This window comes from Pyxicephalus adspersus, chromosome 8, assembly GCF_032062135.1.
Source record: "Pyxicephalus adspersus chromosome 8, UCB_Pads_2.0, whole genome shotgun sequence".
Lineage (NCBI taxonomy): Eukaryota > Metazoa > Chordata > Amphibia > Anura > Pyxicephalidae > Pyxicephalus > Pyxicephalus adspersus.
Genome location: NC_092865.1, coordinates 36,497,617 through 36,514,543, shown reverse-complemented (window position 1 = coordinate 36,514,543; position 16,927 = coordinate 36,497,617). Strand labels below are relative to the sequence as shown.

Sequence of the window (16,927 nt, the reverse complement as noted above, 5' to 3'; positions counted from 1 at the left end):
AGTATACATGTGGACCATAAAATTGCAACTGGAGTAGTATCTTCAAAACAAGTGTCTAAAACCAGAGAATCAAGAATGTTTTCCTATTGGTTTTTCTTTTCACAGTTTTATTTAATTTTTTGTTGTTCTGTGTTATCTGACAATTGTTCATGGTACCATTTTATGAACAACATTTTTTTGTATACTACTAACCCCTCTTATTGTTTCCAATCTTTATTTTAACTGTTAAAATAAATAAACTGCATTTTTCTTGAATCATTTTCAGTTATGTTTTATTCCTTTGAAATCTTCCAGTGTTTTAAAACAACAAGAAAACATTTAGAATTTCCTTTGGTGGAACATTATTACACATTTTGTATATGTAAACTTGTGGCTTTCCATAACACCAGCACACGCTCCCTATGGAAGATTTTCTGAGTAATCACCCGTTTACGGCTTAGGGGGATTTAGGGAACGTTAAGCCCCTCTAGCCGTGAAAAGGTTAAAATAATTAAAGCAACAAAACTTAAATGATATATAATATATAAGGAAAAAATAATAAAAAAAATTTCTGATATTTTGATGAACTTCACTTAATAGATTGTCTGTTAAACACGGATTTGCAATAATACAAAAATTCTACATTTTACATTATTTCAAGAAAAATAACTTCATTTGAATATAAAAGGATAAATACATTTTATTTTTGCTTAATCTCTAGCCTTTTCTCATATTAGATATCATACGCCTTTTTTTTATAATTTATTTTTTTAATCAGCGTGGCGTACCTTTGATATACAAGCTTTGAAATAATCTCTTAAAAGAGATGGGCCAAGGAAGGGAGGTATGTGCACCACTAACATTGGACAAATAAAATCTTTCGACCAACGAGGGTATACGGAGCGACGTTCACAAAAGCACAGGTGTAAGGGCATCAGAAGACCAATATGGTCGCTTTCCTTTACCCACAATGCACTGGCAGCAAAGAATGACGCTATTTGGTTGGTCCACACACTGGGCAGAGAGGTACAATAACTGTGTGGATGTGGCAAACAAGTACTTGTTATCCTCTTCATTTGGAACATGTCAAGGGCAATTCAACATTGTAGCTGATCCTACCATGGTAGCCTCCTTCAGGCAGCTGTCTTGTCAGGGCATTCCACCAAGGGCTTAGGTACATATACCTGGAATTACCATGGAAGCAGTTCTGTTTCTGATAACCATGTTGTGAAGGCCTTTTTTTTCCTATGGTAGGCCTTTACAGCTGGTTCTGTTACCATGGCGACAGTCTTCTAATAGGAAGCCATCTTGTGAGCCAGTATCATAACAGTCATGGATCTCTCATTCACAGATTGGTACATATGGCTTAGTACAGTCAGGCCCTCTCTATTTAAATATAGTTTTTTTTTTCCTTTTGCATTTTTCCATGTCATCCAAACTCATCCTTCATTACAACCTACAGTACATAGATCACGCTCTCTAGAAAGTGCACAGCCGAGTTACAATTATAATGGTGATAAGATAAAGGTTTTGGGAGATAGATTCCTGTCCAGATTTAGAATAGCAGTCTCCATCACACTTATGTTTCTCGCACAGTATGCCAGTGTAGTCAGGAGGACATAGGCACCTCTTGTTATTGTGGCATACCCCACCATTTTGACAGCGAAGCAACTCATTGTCACAAATGTTTGCTGTTGAGACAAAAAAAAACATATTATAATAATTTATGTAACATTACATAAACTCCAGGCAAAGTGCCAACACAAGGTTTAAATTCATATATGAAAACTGGTTTGCCTGTCATATGTGTTGTGGTTCTGTTCCCAGCAATTTGGGTGACAATTTAACCCTAAAATTACAACATTCTGACCATTCTATTGTCTGCAGTGACAGTGAAAAATCCTAGCTATTTTAAAGACAATTTTGGGTGAGCAAAATATAAGCAAAAGAAACTTAATCAATGGTGAAAAGTGAACCGTACAAGGGAAACTAATAAAATAGGTAAACATAGAATTGAGTCCTCAGGCGAAGTTTATAAATAGAGCCCTAAGTGTTGATGTACAGAAGACTACAAAAAACTGAAATTGGAGTTCAGGCAGTTCTACTAGTTGAATTTACAAATACTTTAAATTACAAATGTATTATATTTATTAGGTTTGTTTTAGTAAAACCTAGAGTTCAGCTTTAAAAACTCTTATTTATCTAGCACAATGCAATTTGTAACAAATTTTCAATTACATTTTGGTAACAGGTGATTTAAATAGTAAGCTCATGATAAAATTGGTCAGATACATGCTAAATCAGACGTTTATGCTTCTTATTCACCAAGGTATATTTCATACACTGTCAGAACAAACAAAACCCTTGCATTGATTACAGGTATGTGTAAAACGTATAATTAAGAAGACCATTTCATCAAAAACTTTCTTTTTCTGGAGGGCAAACCTAGTAGATGATTCCATGGTGATTCCAGAAATCTTGGGTTCTTGGGTCTGTACTCCTCCTGTGATCATTATGAGGAAATCCCAAACTTTAGTCTCACTTTTGGATGGTCAGTGGTTTTTTGACAAACAGTTCTTGGATGTTAATTAAACTTTTCCTGAGAGAAACATGGAAGCTGCCATTATAAACTCCTCTGGTTGTCGGGCTGCCAACCTCCTTTTTAATATTTTCAGCCACAAAGCCCTTCTAACAAAAATGAGTAATAACACTTGTAGTGTGGGGGAGCTGTACATTAAGGGTATTTTTTTTTAAGTTATGCTTTGACATCTTCTAAATCATCAGAGATCATATAGGTTGGAGATGCTCTAGAGGTGATTTTCTTTTGTCATATAACCTAGAAACCTGTTCCAATAACGTACTTCTGTGCTTCTGGGCTACCACCATCTCCTCACTACTGGTCCGTAATAAAAGCCATCATTCATATGAACAAGCCATATCAAAAGCCAGGGACTTGAGCTTGAATTAAAATTAGTTGGTACCTTATAAAAGAGAGCATTGGAGTTCACAGGTTCAGTCACTTGTAGCAATGTAGGAAAGACATACAAAAGATGAAATCAAAAGTTTCTAAAATCCTACTGACCTAAGCTTCAGTCCAGACTGCCATTACAGAAATATAGATCTGTCTAAGACTGCAGGTTCTCCAATAATACTGTCAATAATCAAATAATTTACAGTTCAGTTGTAAAAAAAATATTATTTGATAGGTCTCTTACACTCTTTTCTCTTTTAGAAGTAACTGCTAGTGCTGCAATGCATACACCAGATAGCATTTCAGCAACCAACTGAATATACCTTTACAGGCATACAGATGTTGGGGACACCTATGTACTGAGAATGGGGAGTTTAGAAAATAGTTAACTAAGTGGCAGAAGCCATATGATGAATGGTTCCTAATGTGCTGCTTTCCCAGAGGTTCAGACCTTTCCCTGACAATCGATTTGTCAAGTCCACGCCACTGGGAAAAATAACAGTGACAGCAAGTGACAGATCTGCACAACCCCCATGCAGCACAAAGTGTATGAGTGTTTAAAGCCGTGTATTAGAAATCCATTTGACCTTTACTTGTATCTGATTTCTAGCATAGGGAAAAAACATTCTTTGACATTTTTATTAAAACAAAAAAAAATTAATGTGTTACACTTAGTAGAAGCAAAAGTTACACAATCTTACTGCTGCTCAACTAAGCAGCTTTTTTTGTTTGTTGTTTGTGTTCCTTCCATAGACCAATTTTCTCTCTAGTAGTGAGTGTCATAAATTAAAGGGTAATTAAATAAGTAATTAGGAGGTCATTTACCATAGACAGCATAAAGACCCACTAAGGTATATCCAGTAACCAAAGATGAGTAGCATTGATTGTGCTGATCTACTGTATAAACATTGGTCCTGATTTATTAAAGTTCTCAGAGACTGGAAAAAATATGCTATCATGAAAGAACCTGGGTGATGTTGGAAACCTGGATTGAATTTTAGTAATTTGCTGGTATTTGGCAAATATTTGCAGTCCTGAATCATATCTATTCCAAGTTTGCCTGATCACCCAAGCTCTACCATAATTGGGAGCTGGAGAACATTAAATGTGTATGCTAGAGACTTCAACATAGGATCATTTCTGCCCATAAACATTAGACAAATGAGATCTCACCTGAACAAGCGGTTCAGTGATGTACTGTTTGCCTTACCCAATAAGCCTATGCCTATGTTGTTTTTTATCTCTTATTAAGATGTAACTTCTGGTGACTGATCATCTAACAAAGAACATGCAATTTTCCAGAATAATTATAAAAAAGAGAAATCAATTGACAATGAAACACTCCCTTTTAATGACTGCTGTTTCTTTTTTTACTCCCATCTCGCTATTACTGACAAGAAGATTTAGCATTTTTTAAGTTCTCAGTAAAACAACAAAGCATTAGAAAGTGTCCCTCCGGACACCTAAGTTGTTTTAATGGAAATATTTCCTTGTTTGACTTCTAATGTAGAAATATCAGATTTTCCTGTCAGGTTTACATTTTATATACAGTTTTAATAAATTGTCCTTGCTTTGTGATGATACTCTACTGGGAATTTCAGTTGTCAAGTAACAAAAGAAAAAAAAAGTAAAAATAAATTCATTACAACTCAGCTCCAATCAGAATATGATTGAGGGATCCCAGTGACAACTTTCTAAAAAAAAACTCTGGATTGTCCAACGCTCAGAATGGGAAAATAATGTAGTAGTAAAGTTCCATGACAGTAATTTGGTTATTATGGAATTATGGGCAGTGTGTTAGATTTCAGCACTGGAAGTCCAGAAAACAGTGTGAATTTTACTGTCAAGATACCAAAAGTATCTTCTTACCCCAAATAACTTATTGCCATCGCTAGATTAACCATTTTTCTATTCATAACCTTCCATTTTAACCAACCTTTAAATTAAACCTTTACCACTAAAGGGAGTACATTTTGAGACTTGAGTTTGTGCTGATGGCATTAGTCCAATGATATGTAAGTCATATTGGCAGGATGTTTGATGACATGAATAGTGACAGTTGTCAGGATAATGTAGGTCCAGCATGCATGTGAGGCCAACCAATGACTGAAAAAAGACATTGGTCCATAGTATAAGCAACAAGAGGGTGGGGGGGTGTCAGTGGAGAGTGGATCTATCGTCCATGCAGGAGTGCAAATGAAGTCTGCTAAATAAAGGAATGCGGTGCTCCTATTCACCCCTACCCATAGTTTTTCTTTCAACACTTTTTCAACAGAAACTTACCCAACCCTCAAAACCTGAACTTAACCCTTAAATGAAGCTAACAAAATAAGAAATTACTAATTAGCACCTATTTATTAAATGTATTGATAATACTGGGGCAAAGCCAACATTCACCCAATCAGAAAGTGAATGCATGGTTCTGTTATAGGATTGCATGCAAAAAAATATCTAAAATATGTGCTACTCTTCCTTCACTATCCATTGAGCATGCTAGAGTGAGTCCTGGACCATGCTTCAAACCTTAGAAAATAAAAGTGAGTAAAACAATAAACATCTGCAGTGTTACATTCCATGGTGATTTGATTAAGGTGTTTGTGCTAGAAGAAAAGATTAAGAATCCTGCATCCTGCAAGCTAATAAATGTTTTCAACATTACAAGAATAAGTCTAGGTAAATGTGACTTACTATTACTAGCCATACAATGGACTGTGTAAATGAGCACTTTTACATATCACTACAAGAAGAGTCCTGGAATTCCAAGAATTTCCTGGAACAGCCCCCTCTATTCTTGTACATCATTGCACTGTTTATTCCATTCTGTTTGTGTCTTATTACTGTTTGTGCTAACCTAGCATCTCTTCCCTGCCTTCTATATCCCCATTTTATGCACACAACTATGCAAAGGAAAAATTGTGATTAGGATTTTATATCCTAAAATAGTAGGAAAACATACAAGGTGGCTGCATATGATCATTTTCCCTATATCAATAGTAATGCAAGGATAAAAATATGCATCATAAAAATTGCCCTGTCACATGAAAACCTGTCCATACTGAGCTGATTTTGTACCCAGAGGCCTCAGCTGCTTATGTCCATATGTAATGCCATTGTTTCCTTTGACTGGAAATAAGGTAGCAGATACATATTGCCTCCTCTGGCAGCTCCTTGTGATACAAGGTTTAGCTGTGGCATCCCAGTTCAAACACATTCCGTCTTCTCTTCACACATGGAAACCCCCACAAAGCATTCAATTAAAAATAATTATGCATTTGAATCTGGTTTCTCTGTAACTCCTCATTAGTGCAGCTCCCTGCTGAATATTCTCCCGTGGCATTTTGTGTTATTTATTTATTATTTTCATTTTAGTTTCCCTTTAATGAGGGCTATGCAAGCACTGTGGATGGATTTCCAATACAGACAGGAATATCAAACAGCAGCGGCGAGCTGGCGGTGAATTAGTGGTGCTTAACACATGTTTTTCAAGGGCATACCCTCCACCTCGTTACAAGAATGCAAGGTACACAAAATGAATTAAACCAAAGCAGGCTGAAAAAAGAGTACCTGTACATCCACTGTCGTACTTACACACAAGGCACTAACATTAATCACCTCTCATGCGTTATACAACTAAAGCTGCCAGCATTCTAGCAATAATACAAAACTAAACATTTAATGTAATCGAAGCATTATGACTCATTGTGAATTAATAAGGCGTTGAGGCAGACAAAACCCAATTGGGCATCTTAGGAGTTGCAATTATTACCTCTGATCTTATGGGAATATTCTATTAAAATGACAATGAAATGTCAGAAGACGATATTAGCTCATCTTGAAAACTTGCTTTTTATTATTTTTTCTTTTTTTACCATTAAACATGAATTCATCCGTGGTGCTTTCATCATTTAGCTGTTTGAGTACAAAATAATTTAAAAGCATTTAGAAAGCTGTCATCTATTACAGAACAGAAAAAGTAATGTCCTATGTCTTGTAAAAGAGCTCTCTTTAGCCTAATAGTCCGAAAAAAAGAGATCTCAAAAGATGACTTAAAACTTAACTCAAGACGGATATAAAAGACAGAAACTAATGTGGTTCTGTATGACTGAATACATCAATACATTTATTTTAAAAAAAGAAAACAGTCTAATTTTGCAGGACTTTTTTTCGCATTTGTATACAAACACAGTTTGTTCTCAACTCCATCCTGAGCTGTAAAAAACCACACTGCTTTTGCCCGTCCTTAAGTCCAAAAAGGCAATTAAGTCTAAGTAAAGTATAGGCCATACATGTGCGGGTATCATACATCTCTGAAATCGATTTCACTCAATGGGTATTTGAACCAACAGATAATAAAAAATGATGTTTCAAAAGGCCATATGAGATTCTGAAAGAAAACCACAGCTAATTCAACCAACAGATTTTTCATTTTACTTTGAACAACTGTTTGTGAACATAGTATATCAAGCAGTGCAAGTAATATAGTATCAGCTTATTGCAGTGACAGGTGATGCCCCTTTCTGCACTAAACATTCCTATCTGCCTGATTGCTCTGTGGAAGGAAGAAGATGGTGGCACCCTTTGACGGGAAGGGGAGTATCAAAGGGTTTCTTTCTGCTTTAATCTCTTTAACTCATGACCCCTAAAGCATACCCTAACTTATCATTGGACATAAACGAAAACGAAACGACAAAACGACAAAAACGAAACTATCACCTGAAGTCCCAGGTCAATATTTACTTGATTGGACCAATGCTTGTCTTATCAGCCACATTTTTGGAACTGAAACAATATAGTCCTTGGCAGCACATAAATGGAAGTGCCTAAAACTGCTAATCCAGAAGCATTAAAAAATGCTTTTCTCTTAATGAAATGGGTGCAATTTTTTTCTTAATGGTTATAGTGCTGTGCTACATCTTTGTTTTTGATACAATAATTTTAGTATTAAAACACTGTATAGGTATTTGGAAATCTGTACACTTTTGTATAATGTATTTCACTAGGTTTGTTCAGCCATTTGTTCATGAAAGTGTTCAGAAATAATCTAAAAACCATCTGCTTTGGAAAAGAACACATACAATAGATTACACTGTTTATCTGTAATATTAATGGAATCTGTAATAGTTAATATCATAAAATCTGTTTTACCAAACTCTTCTAACAAGTAAACAAATATGCCTGCTAAAGAAAACTGTGTTATCTATAGGGACATAAAGACACATACATCAGGTTTACAGATATGTGATGTATTAATTCTTTTAAAGGATGAACAAGGATTAATTAAACAAAAACAGTCTGATTGTACCAAATGCCTCTATTGCTGTATGCACAATTACCATTTCCCCTTGCTCTCTGTTTAATTCATTTTAGCTGCTTGCATGCAGCAGTGTCGTATAAAAAGTTACTCATTGCCCAGATGAGTCTAGTACAATGTAATAAATGACTTGCCCTTTCACAGAGGGACTTTGTAATTTAGAACACAACCAAAAAGCATTTCACAGTTATGTTTCCCGTTGGAATATTCCAGGGAGTCAATCTGGCTTCCTTCTACTTCTAATTACATGGTATTTCTTCAAGCCATGGCCACACAAGAAGGTCAGAAGCAAGTTTGCCTGAAAACCTGTAGGCTATATTTAATGTAATATTCTGTTTGTGAAAATACAGTGGATATGTTCATGAAACTTTAAGATATACCCTTAAAATCCTGCAGCCTGTATCATCCTCTCAGCAATAAATCCCCTGTAGTAACCCAGCTAATTGCTAAAAAGGGAATTCCCTGGGCAAATGGTGAGAATTTATTTATACAAATGTATTTTTTTAGAGAACAATTTTAGGTAAACCTCAATCTTTCATCTATTTTTATGTTAAACACAATTACTTCCAATCAAACCATTATAGTGGTGGCAGAGGCCTTGCAAATTGTTTCTTAGATGGCCAGACATTGCTATTTTTTACACGCACATATGATAAGCAAGGACCTTTACCATAAATTTATACCACTTATTGGTGTTTTAACACTTCCATGTTGAATCAAGGAAAGTAACATGCATTGCTGGTTTAAGGTACAATTTATTATGAACATACTAAGGTAACACACCTGTGTTGTAATTCTTTGTGCATTGCGCTAACTGAAAGAAAAAAATCATGCCTGATTTTAACTATATTCAGGTGTTCAGCATTGAGCAACACTCCAAGCCAAAAACTTGAGAGCTACTAATTTCTTTTTTTTGACATTGGCAGGGACATCAGTAGGATAATGGTTGGGACAGAGGTAAGGAGCTGGCTGTGCTTGGGTCAACAATATTTACTATTTTAGGAGTAATTAGGTGACTTGGAATTACTTTTGCATGCATTGGAATCACTGTTGCAGACAGTGACCAACCATTCTGCAGTAGACAAACAGTTGATTACGCTGTCAGTAAACAAATATATAATAATGGCATTTATGAATACCTGTCACAAAAAATTTATAGTTTTGTTAAGTAGATTTTTTAATCCAGACATCTCAGCTAAATATCATATCATGTCCTGAACTTTTTTTTTTTCACTACAGTTAAAGCTATACAGTTTAGTGAATGCTGTGATTGGGTAGTAAAGCAGCAGCAGGTTGCTGATGAGATGACACTGCCCTCTGCTTCAATCAGATTGTGAATAATCACAGTTTGCAATTCTAGGTGGACTAGTAAGAGTACAAAGCCAGACTATATGGTATATTGATTTCATTAATGTACTTTTAATGAGCGCAAAACCAGAATAAACAGGGGGTCTGTTATACCTGTCTACGTTTACACTTTGCATATAAATGTTTCAAAACTGCCAATTTCCCACTTTAAATTGTCCTTTGACAATTTCATCAATTTGCTTAAAACTCTTCGCTTTATTAATGGTTACATTTTTCTGTCTCAGCTACCTTTCAGCAGGGGAACACTTCACAATTAAAAAAGGGCATGTAACAATGACACAAAAAAGATTGTTGTCAAGGGATAACATTCAGTTGTTGCAATAGAAAATATAGCTGGAAGCAGAAGACATTTTTTAAAGGAATCCTGTGCTGAGAGAAATGTGCAGGCTGCTAAACTGTTCCTCTATAAATAATTGGTTCTCATGCTGGTCAGCTAGTTTCACAGGGGCTAATTATTTAAAGGAAATCAGTTCTGTTTCAGATTTGTGGTCAATACCACATGGTTAACCACTCCTGGATGTCCCTTTATATTTGCCTGGAAGCAGTTTTTTGAGTCAACTGCATGGTCTAGCAAATGTTTTGTCATGCATCTAGATGGGTGTGATTGCAGTTCACTGCACTGCAAAAGACTATGAGCCATCGCCAGTCCTCTAGCAACAACTGCAACGCAACAGTGTTCAACTGCAGCTCACTGCAAATGGAATGAGTCCTCATTTAAGCCAATGGAAAGGGCTGACCAGGCAAGGGCAGCCAGAAGCCACTCATCACATCTATGAATGGTGCCACAAACCATCACAACCAAAATACAAGTGCAACCCTATGCAAATGCATGCACAAAATGGTCCCCAACTGCTCCCATATAAGGGAGCTTCATCTCTTAGAAAGGGTATAATTCTTAGCACGGGTATAATTTACCTTGCTACGTGAACAGCCTATATTCCTTTGGTAAATCAACACCAGTGTTTTGAGTCACTGATGCTTTTTCTGTTCTAAAGAAAATACCAAAGCCAGGCACAATCACACCACTCTCATAGTTAGAAGAAAGACAGCAATAGGAACATTGTACAGGTTCCTATAAAGCAAAGATAATAAAACTCCAAGATAATAAAAAAAGCCTGGCAAAAATATAGCTTTTAGAGAAAAATAATCTCAGCCCTAGGTTACACCACTATGGGATGCACAGGTGCCTCCTGGAAAGAATTGGCTCCCACAACATTCCAGAAAGCATTCCCATGGGATATCAAGTACATAGCTTTTAAAAGGAGAAGGAGCATGGTAATTTTACCTTCACCTCCCAGAAGCTAGCTTTAAAAATCTTAAACAATGCAAGTATGTTTACATTATTTACCTATAGCTTTATGGGGGGAGGGGGGGGGGGGGCAAAAAATGGACCTTTCATCTTTGTGGAATGTCTGATTTATTGATGGTCTTGATCTGAGGCTCAGTCAATGATATAGCTTCATTTTAGTTTGTCCTTTTAATTTGTAAAATTCTAAGATATACTAGTCAATGATCTATATATATTAGGTATATGCAAAAAATTGCATGCAAATGTTCCCACACAACTCATAACATTAAAGTGTGACAGTATCTGTAACATTTTTACATCAATTATGCTACAATCAGTCATTTTGTGCTCATAATAGAAAATGACAGTTTTAATAATTAAAGGAAACATCTTATCACACATGGCAGCCATATGTATGAACCATATGCTCATGAAAGTGTAATGACCTTCACTATGTTGCATGATTTCACTATGACACCCTTTCTCCTCAATGCAGGGAAATGTATCTGTAAATTACAGTTATCATGAATTTCCCCTGAAAATCATATCATATGACCTGTCACCACAGAAAAAATTACCATTTTGAACTATCTAGAAGAATTGCAGACATTACTGAGGCCTTAGCTATTGAATACTGCTTATGAAACCCTTTTCTCCGAAACAAGAACTGTCTTCGAGTGGGCACCATCTACTACTGTGCAGCAATGACCTATGGCATTATTTAAAGTTTGATTTTGTTATGCCTTCCCTGGTTCCTCCTAACAATACTAACAAAAATAATATGTAAACATTTTCTGTTGTCATTAGAAAACTTGTTTTAGATCCATAAACATTATCATTAGATCTCTGTGTACAATGCAGGCAGGTTATAGCTGGTGGGAGGGAATGGAAGGATGCTGTACATAACTTCCTGCAAGAAGAAAGCTGTGGCAGTGTCTATATGTGATGCTGAGCCTCCATTGGGGAAATAATTGAAATCTAATGAATAAAAGGGACAGGCCCTCAACTCCCTTAAGTTGGTATTATTACCAATGATTAGGGCATTAAATCAAGGGGGATGTGCAGGTTAGGTCTACACCGGGGGTCTGCTACCAAGGTTTGTACTGGGGGTCTATAACTGAGGTCTGCAGTGGAAGGCTGGTCAATGGGATCTACACTGGGAGTTTGTTTCTAAGTGGTCTGTCCCTAACTATCCTTCAAGGACTTTGGAAAGCTACCACATGATCCATTCCCTCAGTTCTTCTTCCTAATTTAAGTTTTATAGTTCCAAGGTGTGCCTTTATGTATGATACCATGATTGAACAACTAGACAATGCATTAGTATCTACCTTACTTGTGTATATCTACTATATATAATATATATTTTCTTTCATCTCTATGTACGATTTAGGAGGTTAGATTTGTACATCTGAGAGCTTTATCTATAACTCCTACATTGGTGTTTATGTCTCTACTCTGTATTCATTATTGTACGGCACCACTGAAGATAATAACCATATACAGATCATTAATAATGATAAAAACAATAACACCTTTCCAAGCAAGCTGACATTGTGCAAACTTGTGCATTATGGTTAGAAAGAATTTAGTCTCAGTAAATTTCCACATTTTTTGCCCGGCAAATTTTCAACATGCTGAAACTACCACAAAACCCAAACTTCATCCCTACTCCTGGGCATATTTTATTGAAAATTCATGTCGCTGGTGAATGATAAACAAAAGAAGTTAAAGCTTTACTCAAGTCATCCATATCTCAGCTCTGCACTAGGTGGCAGTAGTAACACATTTGGTGACAGTTCATTGTTTTAGTTTCATTCACAGATAAGGGAAAATACATTTCGTATTTTGTCCCCCCCAAAAAAAAAAAAACTGTTTAACTGTGAAAAACTAGCACATACAAGAGCAAACAGCAAAACCATGTTAAATTTTGTAGAAATATAAAATTCATATACCCCTTATATTAATATCAAGTGCTGCAGGCAATCATAAATTGCTTGCTGCATTGTTCTTGGTGTTAATGTACTTTTCTATTGACATTTAGGATTGGAGGAATATGATACAGCTTCTAAACCCATTTTAACTTTCTCTAACTGAAATGAAAGAATTATATTGCAAACACCCAGCAGAAGTAATTTCACTTTACTTCCACTTAAAAGCCACTCATGGCACTCATAGGGTCCAGAAGAGAATTATGTTGGCATGGCTAAGACTGTGGCTGCACAGTAGGCTAATTCACTCACAATGTGTAAAGACAAAACATTGTTCTTTTTAGTTTTACAGAGCACAGAATTGTTATTAGATTATTTGTTTACCCTCAGTGTTTTCTCAGGGAAATTTCTCCTTGGATTCCAATCACTAAGATACAACAGATCATTAGAAACAACCACTCCAAAGTGAGGGAGTAATTTCTCTTTGTTTCCAGAACAAGTTCACCTAATAAAAGATTTTCCATCCCTCTCTATAAAAACTTTTGGATTTTTTACATCTTTTTAGGATTGGTCACCATGACTAATAGTAAGGGTTGATCTCCTAATAGAGGTTTCACCCCTTACACACTCCATCCAATAAATATACATTCTCCCTGGCCTCGTTATTAATTTTAGTAAATTGTGCCATTGAGTATTGTGATACCTTGAAGACAAGACCTACACCAACTGGGCCAGTTTTAAATATAGGCAACAGTTTCTGAGGAATGTACCAATCGGAACCTGTTATATCCCTGCTCACAGAACCCTCCCACCCTGCATGCAAACCAATAGTGAGGCATACAGATGATGTCCATTGTACATATATACAGACATTAGTAGGTGCGGGTCTGTCAATGAGGTCAAAGTCTGGGAAAATCTCTTACCACCACCATTCCTATTAGCAACAGTTAAGTGATTTGAGGGCAAGAAACACCTAGGTTTGGATTATGGTATTTCTTCTTTTGATGTCTGAGCTTGTGCTGCGGCCCATAAACCTTGCTCTTTTCCCAAGTACTACCACACTTTACTACATGATTACCAACTGGAGCTTCTACTGAGAGGAGGACAACCTGCAATCTGGAACTAAATTGCCATGCCACCCCTTGCCAGGTGCCGAGTGGCTGGTAACTACTGCAAAAATAAGGCTGCCACATTTCCTGAGAATAAATACCAGCTGTACAATCCTTTTATTTTGTTAATACCATTTGCAACCAATCCCATTTGTACCAGCTAAGCAGGGAAAATATGAGACATATGGTTGGTAGAGTCTAGATGGTGGCTAATGTGATCCTGAAGGAAGACAATGCCCCTGATTCATCAAGCAGAATCGGATTATCGGTCGCGCATTCGTATTCGCGATCCGGAATCGTACGCGATCGCGCTATTCAGCAACTGAAAAAGATCGCGGCTGGAGCCGCGCATATCCGGCAGCTTTGAAATTTAATCGCCTTAATTGGCAGATTCGCGCTCCCTATTGTGAAGGCTGGAATCCGGCTGGTAGTGAGGCGAGTGTACGCGCATACTCGAGTCCGGACCGCGGTAATCCGCGATCGATGGCCGCGCGTACTTTCGCGCTTGCAGCGAGCGCGGATTTCATTGATGAATCAGGGGCTCTGTGTGGCCCTTGCAGCTAAGGGCTTCAGATTTAGCTACTGGGCATTACAGTAACAGCCCCTTTAGTGTTCATTCTCAAAAGACTCGGAGACCTGTGAGGACTTCATTGGCAAGGACTTTCATTAGTAAGTTTGCATGTCAAAGGATGAAGTAGAACCACACCAGCACAACTCAATGAGCAAAGCAGGGATTCTTAGTGTCCATAGGGCAGCTATTGTAATAAAAATATAGTGTGATCTTTCATGGTCAGACAGGACTCCTCTAATAGGCAAAAGGTATAAGGAACAAAGCCAACTAATCAACATTTCCCCACTTCTAGAAATGCCTGCATATATAGTAAGGAAATTACTATTATTCCTAACAGTAGACAGTCAACAAATGACAGTACATTTCTTCTGCTCATAAAACTTATTAAGGATGGGATCTACTTCCAATATCTGCCTCATTTGCTCACTTTGGTGTGCTGGTGATGCCTTTTGAAAGGTTTAAATGCCACAAAGAGTTCCCTAGATCATATGACCTGCATATTTATTGTATTGCAAGCCCTTGGTGCAGCTGGGAGCAATGTGCACAGACAGATCTGCCTGAAGCTAATTGGAGGTTTAGTGTTGTGCCAAAAAACAAGTCAATGCAGTCAAGTTAACACAAGAGTGCACCTTTATTGAGAGAGCCTATAGCATATAGCCTATAGCATATAAATACCATTTCATATTAGCATTATCTATACAAATGTGACAATCCACATTCACTGCTTTTTTTACAGTTGTGTGGAGGGGGTAAGAAGTGTAAGATTTAATATTCTATATCCAGTATACCTAAATTTTACATTAATTTACAGATAACTTGGTTACCTTGGTAGGTATATGTATTGGCACACAATGGCACATATGCAATTTTAAACCTAAATTGTGTATAAATTACCAAACTGCATTTTTTTAGGGCACAAATCTTTAGGTAACCTTTTATTTTTGTTCCATAATACCCATGATACGTCTCTGAGTGCATTCCAGCACATTCCCACATAAACTGCACAGTATGACTGCACCAGGAATAGCTTTTTTAAATATTAAAATCAACATGTATAAAATATGCAAACAAAACAATAAACCTAATAATTTTACTCTCTAAATCCATATCAACCTATCAAATTGTAAGTGTAAAAACTTGTTTTGGTGAGTGCACCATGTACATTGTGCTTTGCTCTATTTTTATGTCATTTATAGATAGTTTAATAAGAAACGATGTCAACGACAGGTTCCTAGACATGACGTTTTAAGACAAGCAATGTCAGCTTTAATCTAAGTCACAAAAATAAGTTAAGGATAGTTGTTATAACATTTCTTTTAGCTTAACATTGCTGCATTATTATTTATAAATATAGTTTAAAAAAGGAACCCTAAGAAAAAATAAAACAGTTTGGCAATGGCTGATAAAAAACTGTATACAAACTTGAAGTCATCTAAAGGCTACTCATTGGTAAAGACTTTTGCTATTTCAGGTGCCTGCATTCCAATATATATTTTTTCCATAAAGTATTTAGCACCCAGTGCCCAAAAGAATCTGTACTATGCAAATATTGAAAAGTCATCTTGGTATTTTTGTAAAACTATTGTGTGAGATTTCCCCCACCTCCTAGATTGTAAGCTTCTCGGGACAGGGTCTACTTCTCCTCCTGTGTCACTGTCTGTAACTGTCTGTCATTTGCAACCCCTATTTAGTGTACAGCACTGTGTAATATGCTGGCGCTATATAAATCCTGTTAATTATTAATATTATTATTATATTATTATTATTATTTTTAATAATAATAATAATAATAATAATAATAATAAAAGTTCAGCTTTAAAGGACAATGATACTTTCATACAGTTCTCATTTATGTTACTGCCCCATCCCTAGCTCTCTCATAAAGTTTCCAATACTTACCTGTCCCTGTAAAATGTTATAGGTGAACCTTAAAATCTGCGGTGGTGGTTCGATGTCATTCATTCCAAATTTTTAAAAAAAACATATGATAAATGGCCTCTCCATAGAAAAACACAATTTTCTTTGTCTGCACAGAAGAAGAAATAAAAAAAGAAATAAAAATATTTAAAAAACAGATTTTTGGTGAATGGAACCAGTGCTGAATGTCCTGAGCAGGTTGGGGAGCTTGCAATAGACTTGTGTAGTGAACATGGGTGAACAAAGGGCTGTTTCAGGTCTTCTTGTCATCAGGTATCCTAAATAGAAGACTCGCTACTCCCTTAAAATGGCATCACCGATCCAATCCTATTAACTGAAAATTAGTCAGCAGTCACAATCCAGAGAATTTTACTGTGAAATATGTAATTCCATTAATTCTGGGCAATTCTAATTAAACACAATTAGGCACTGCAAGGGGAACTGAGCTGATGCAAGGACACCTGAGAACCACCTCTTTTCTGAAT

At 36.4% G+C, this 16,927-nt stretch overlaps 1 protein-coding gene across 3 annotated transcripts in view; it reads right to left on the bottom strand.

Moving 5' to 3' along the window:
• Positions 1–255: 255 nt before the first annotated feature.
• Positions 256–16,927, bottom strand: part of NTNG1 (netrin G1) — a 167,501-nt gene continuing 150,829 nt past the window's right edge. For all 3 annotated transcript variants that reach the window (XM_072420027.1, XM_072420028.1, XM_072420029.1), the window contains one exon: positions 256–1,670. In XM_072420027.1, the coding sequence (XP_072276128.1) occupies positions 1,459–1,670 (212 nt within the window). In that variant the 3' untranslated portion in view covers positions 256–1,458. The remainder of the gene's footprint in view (positions 1,671–16,927) is intronic.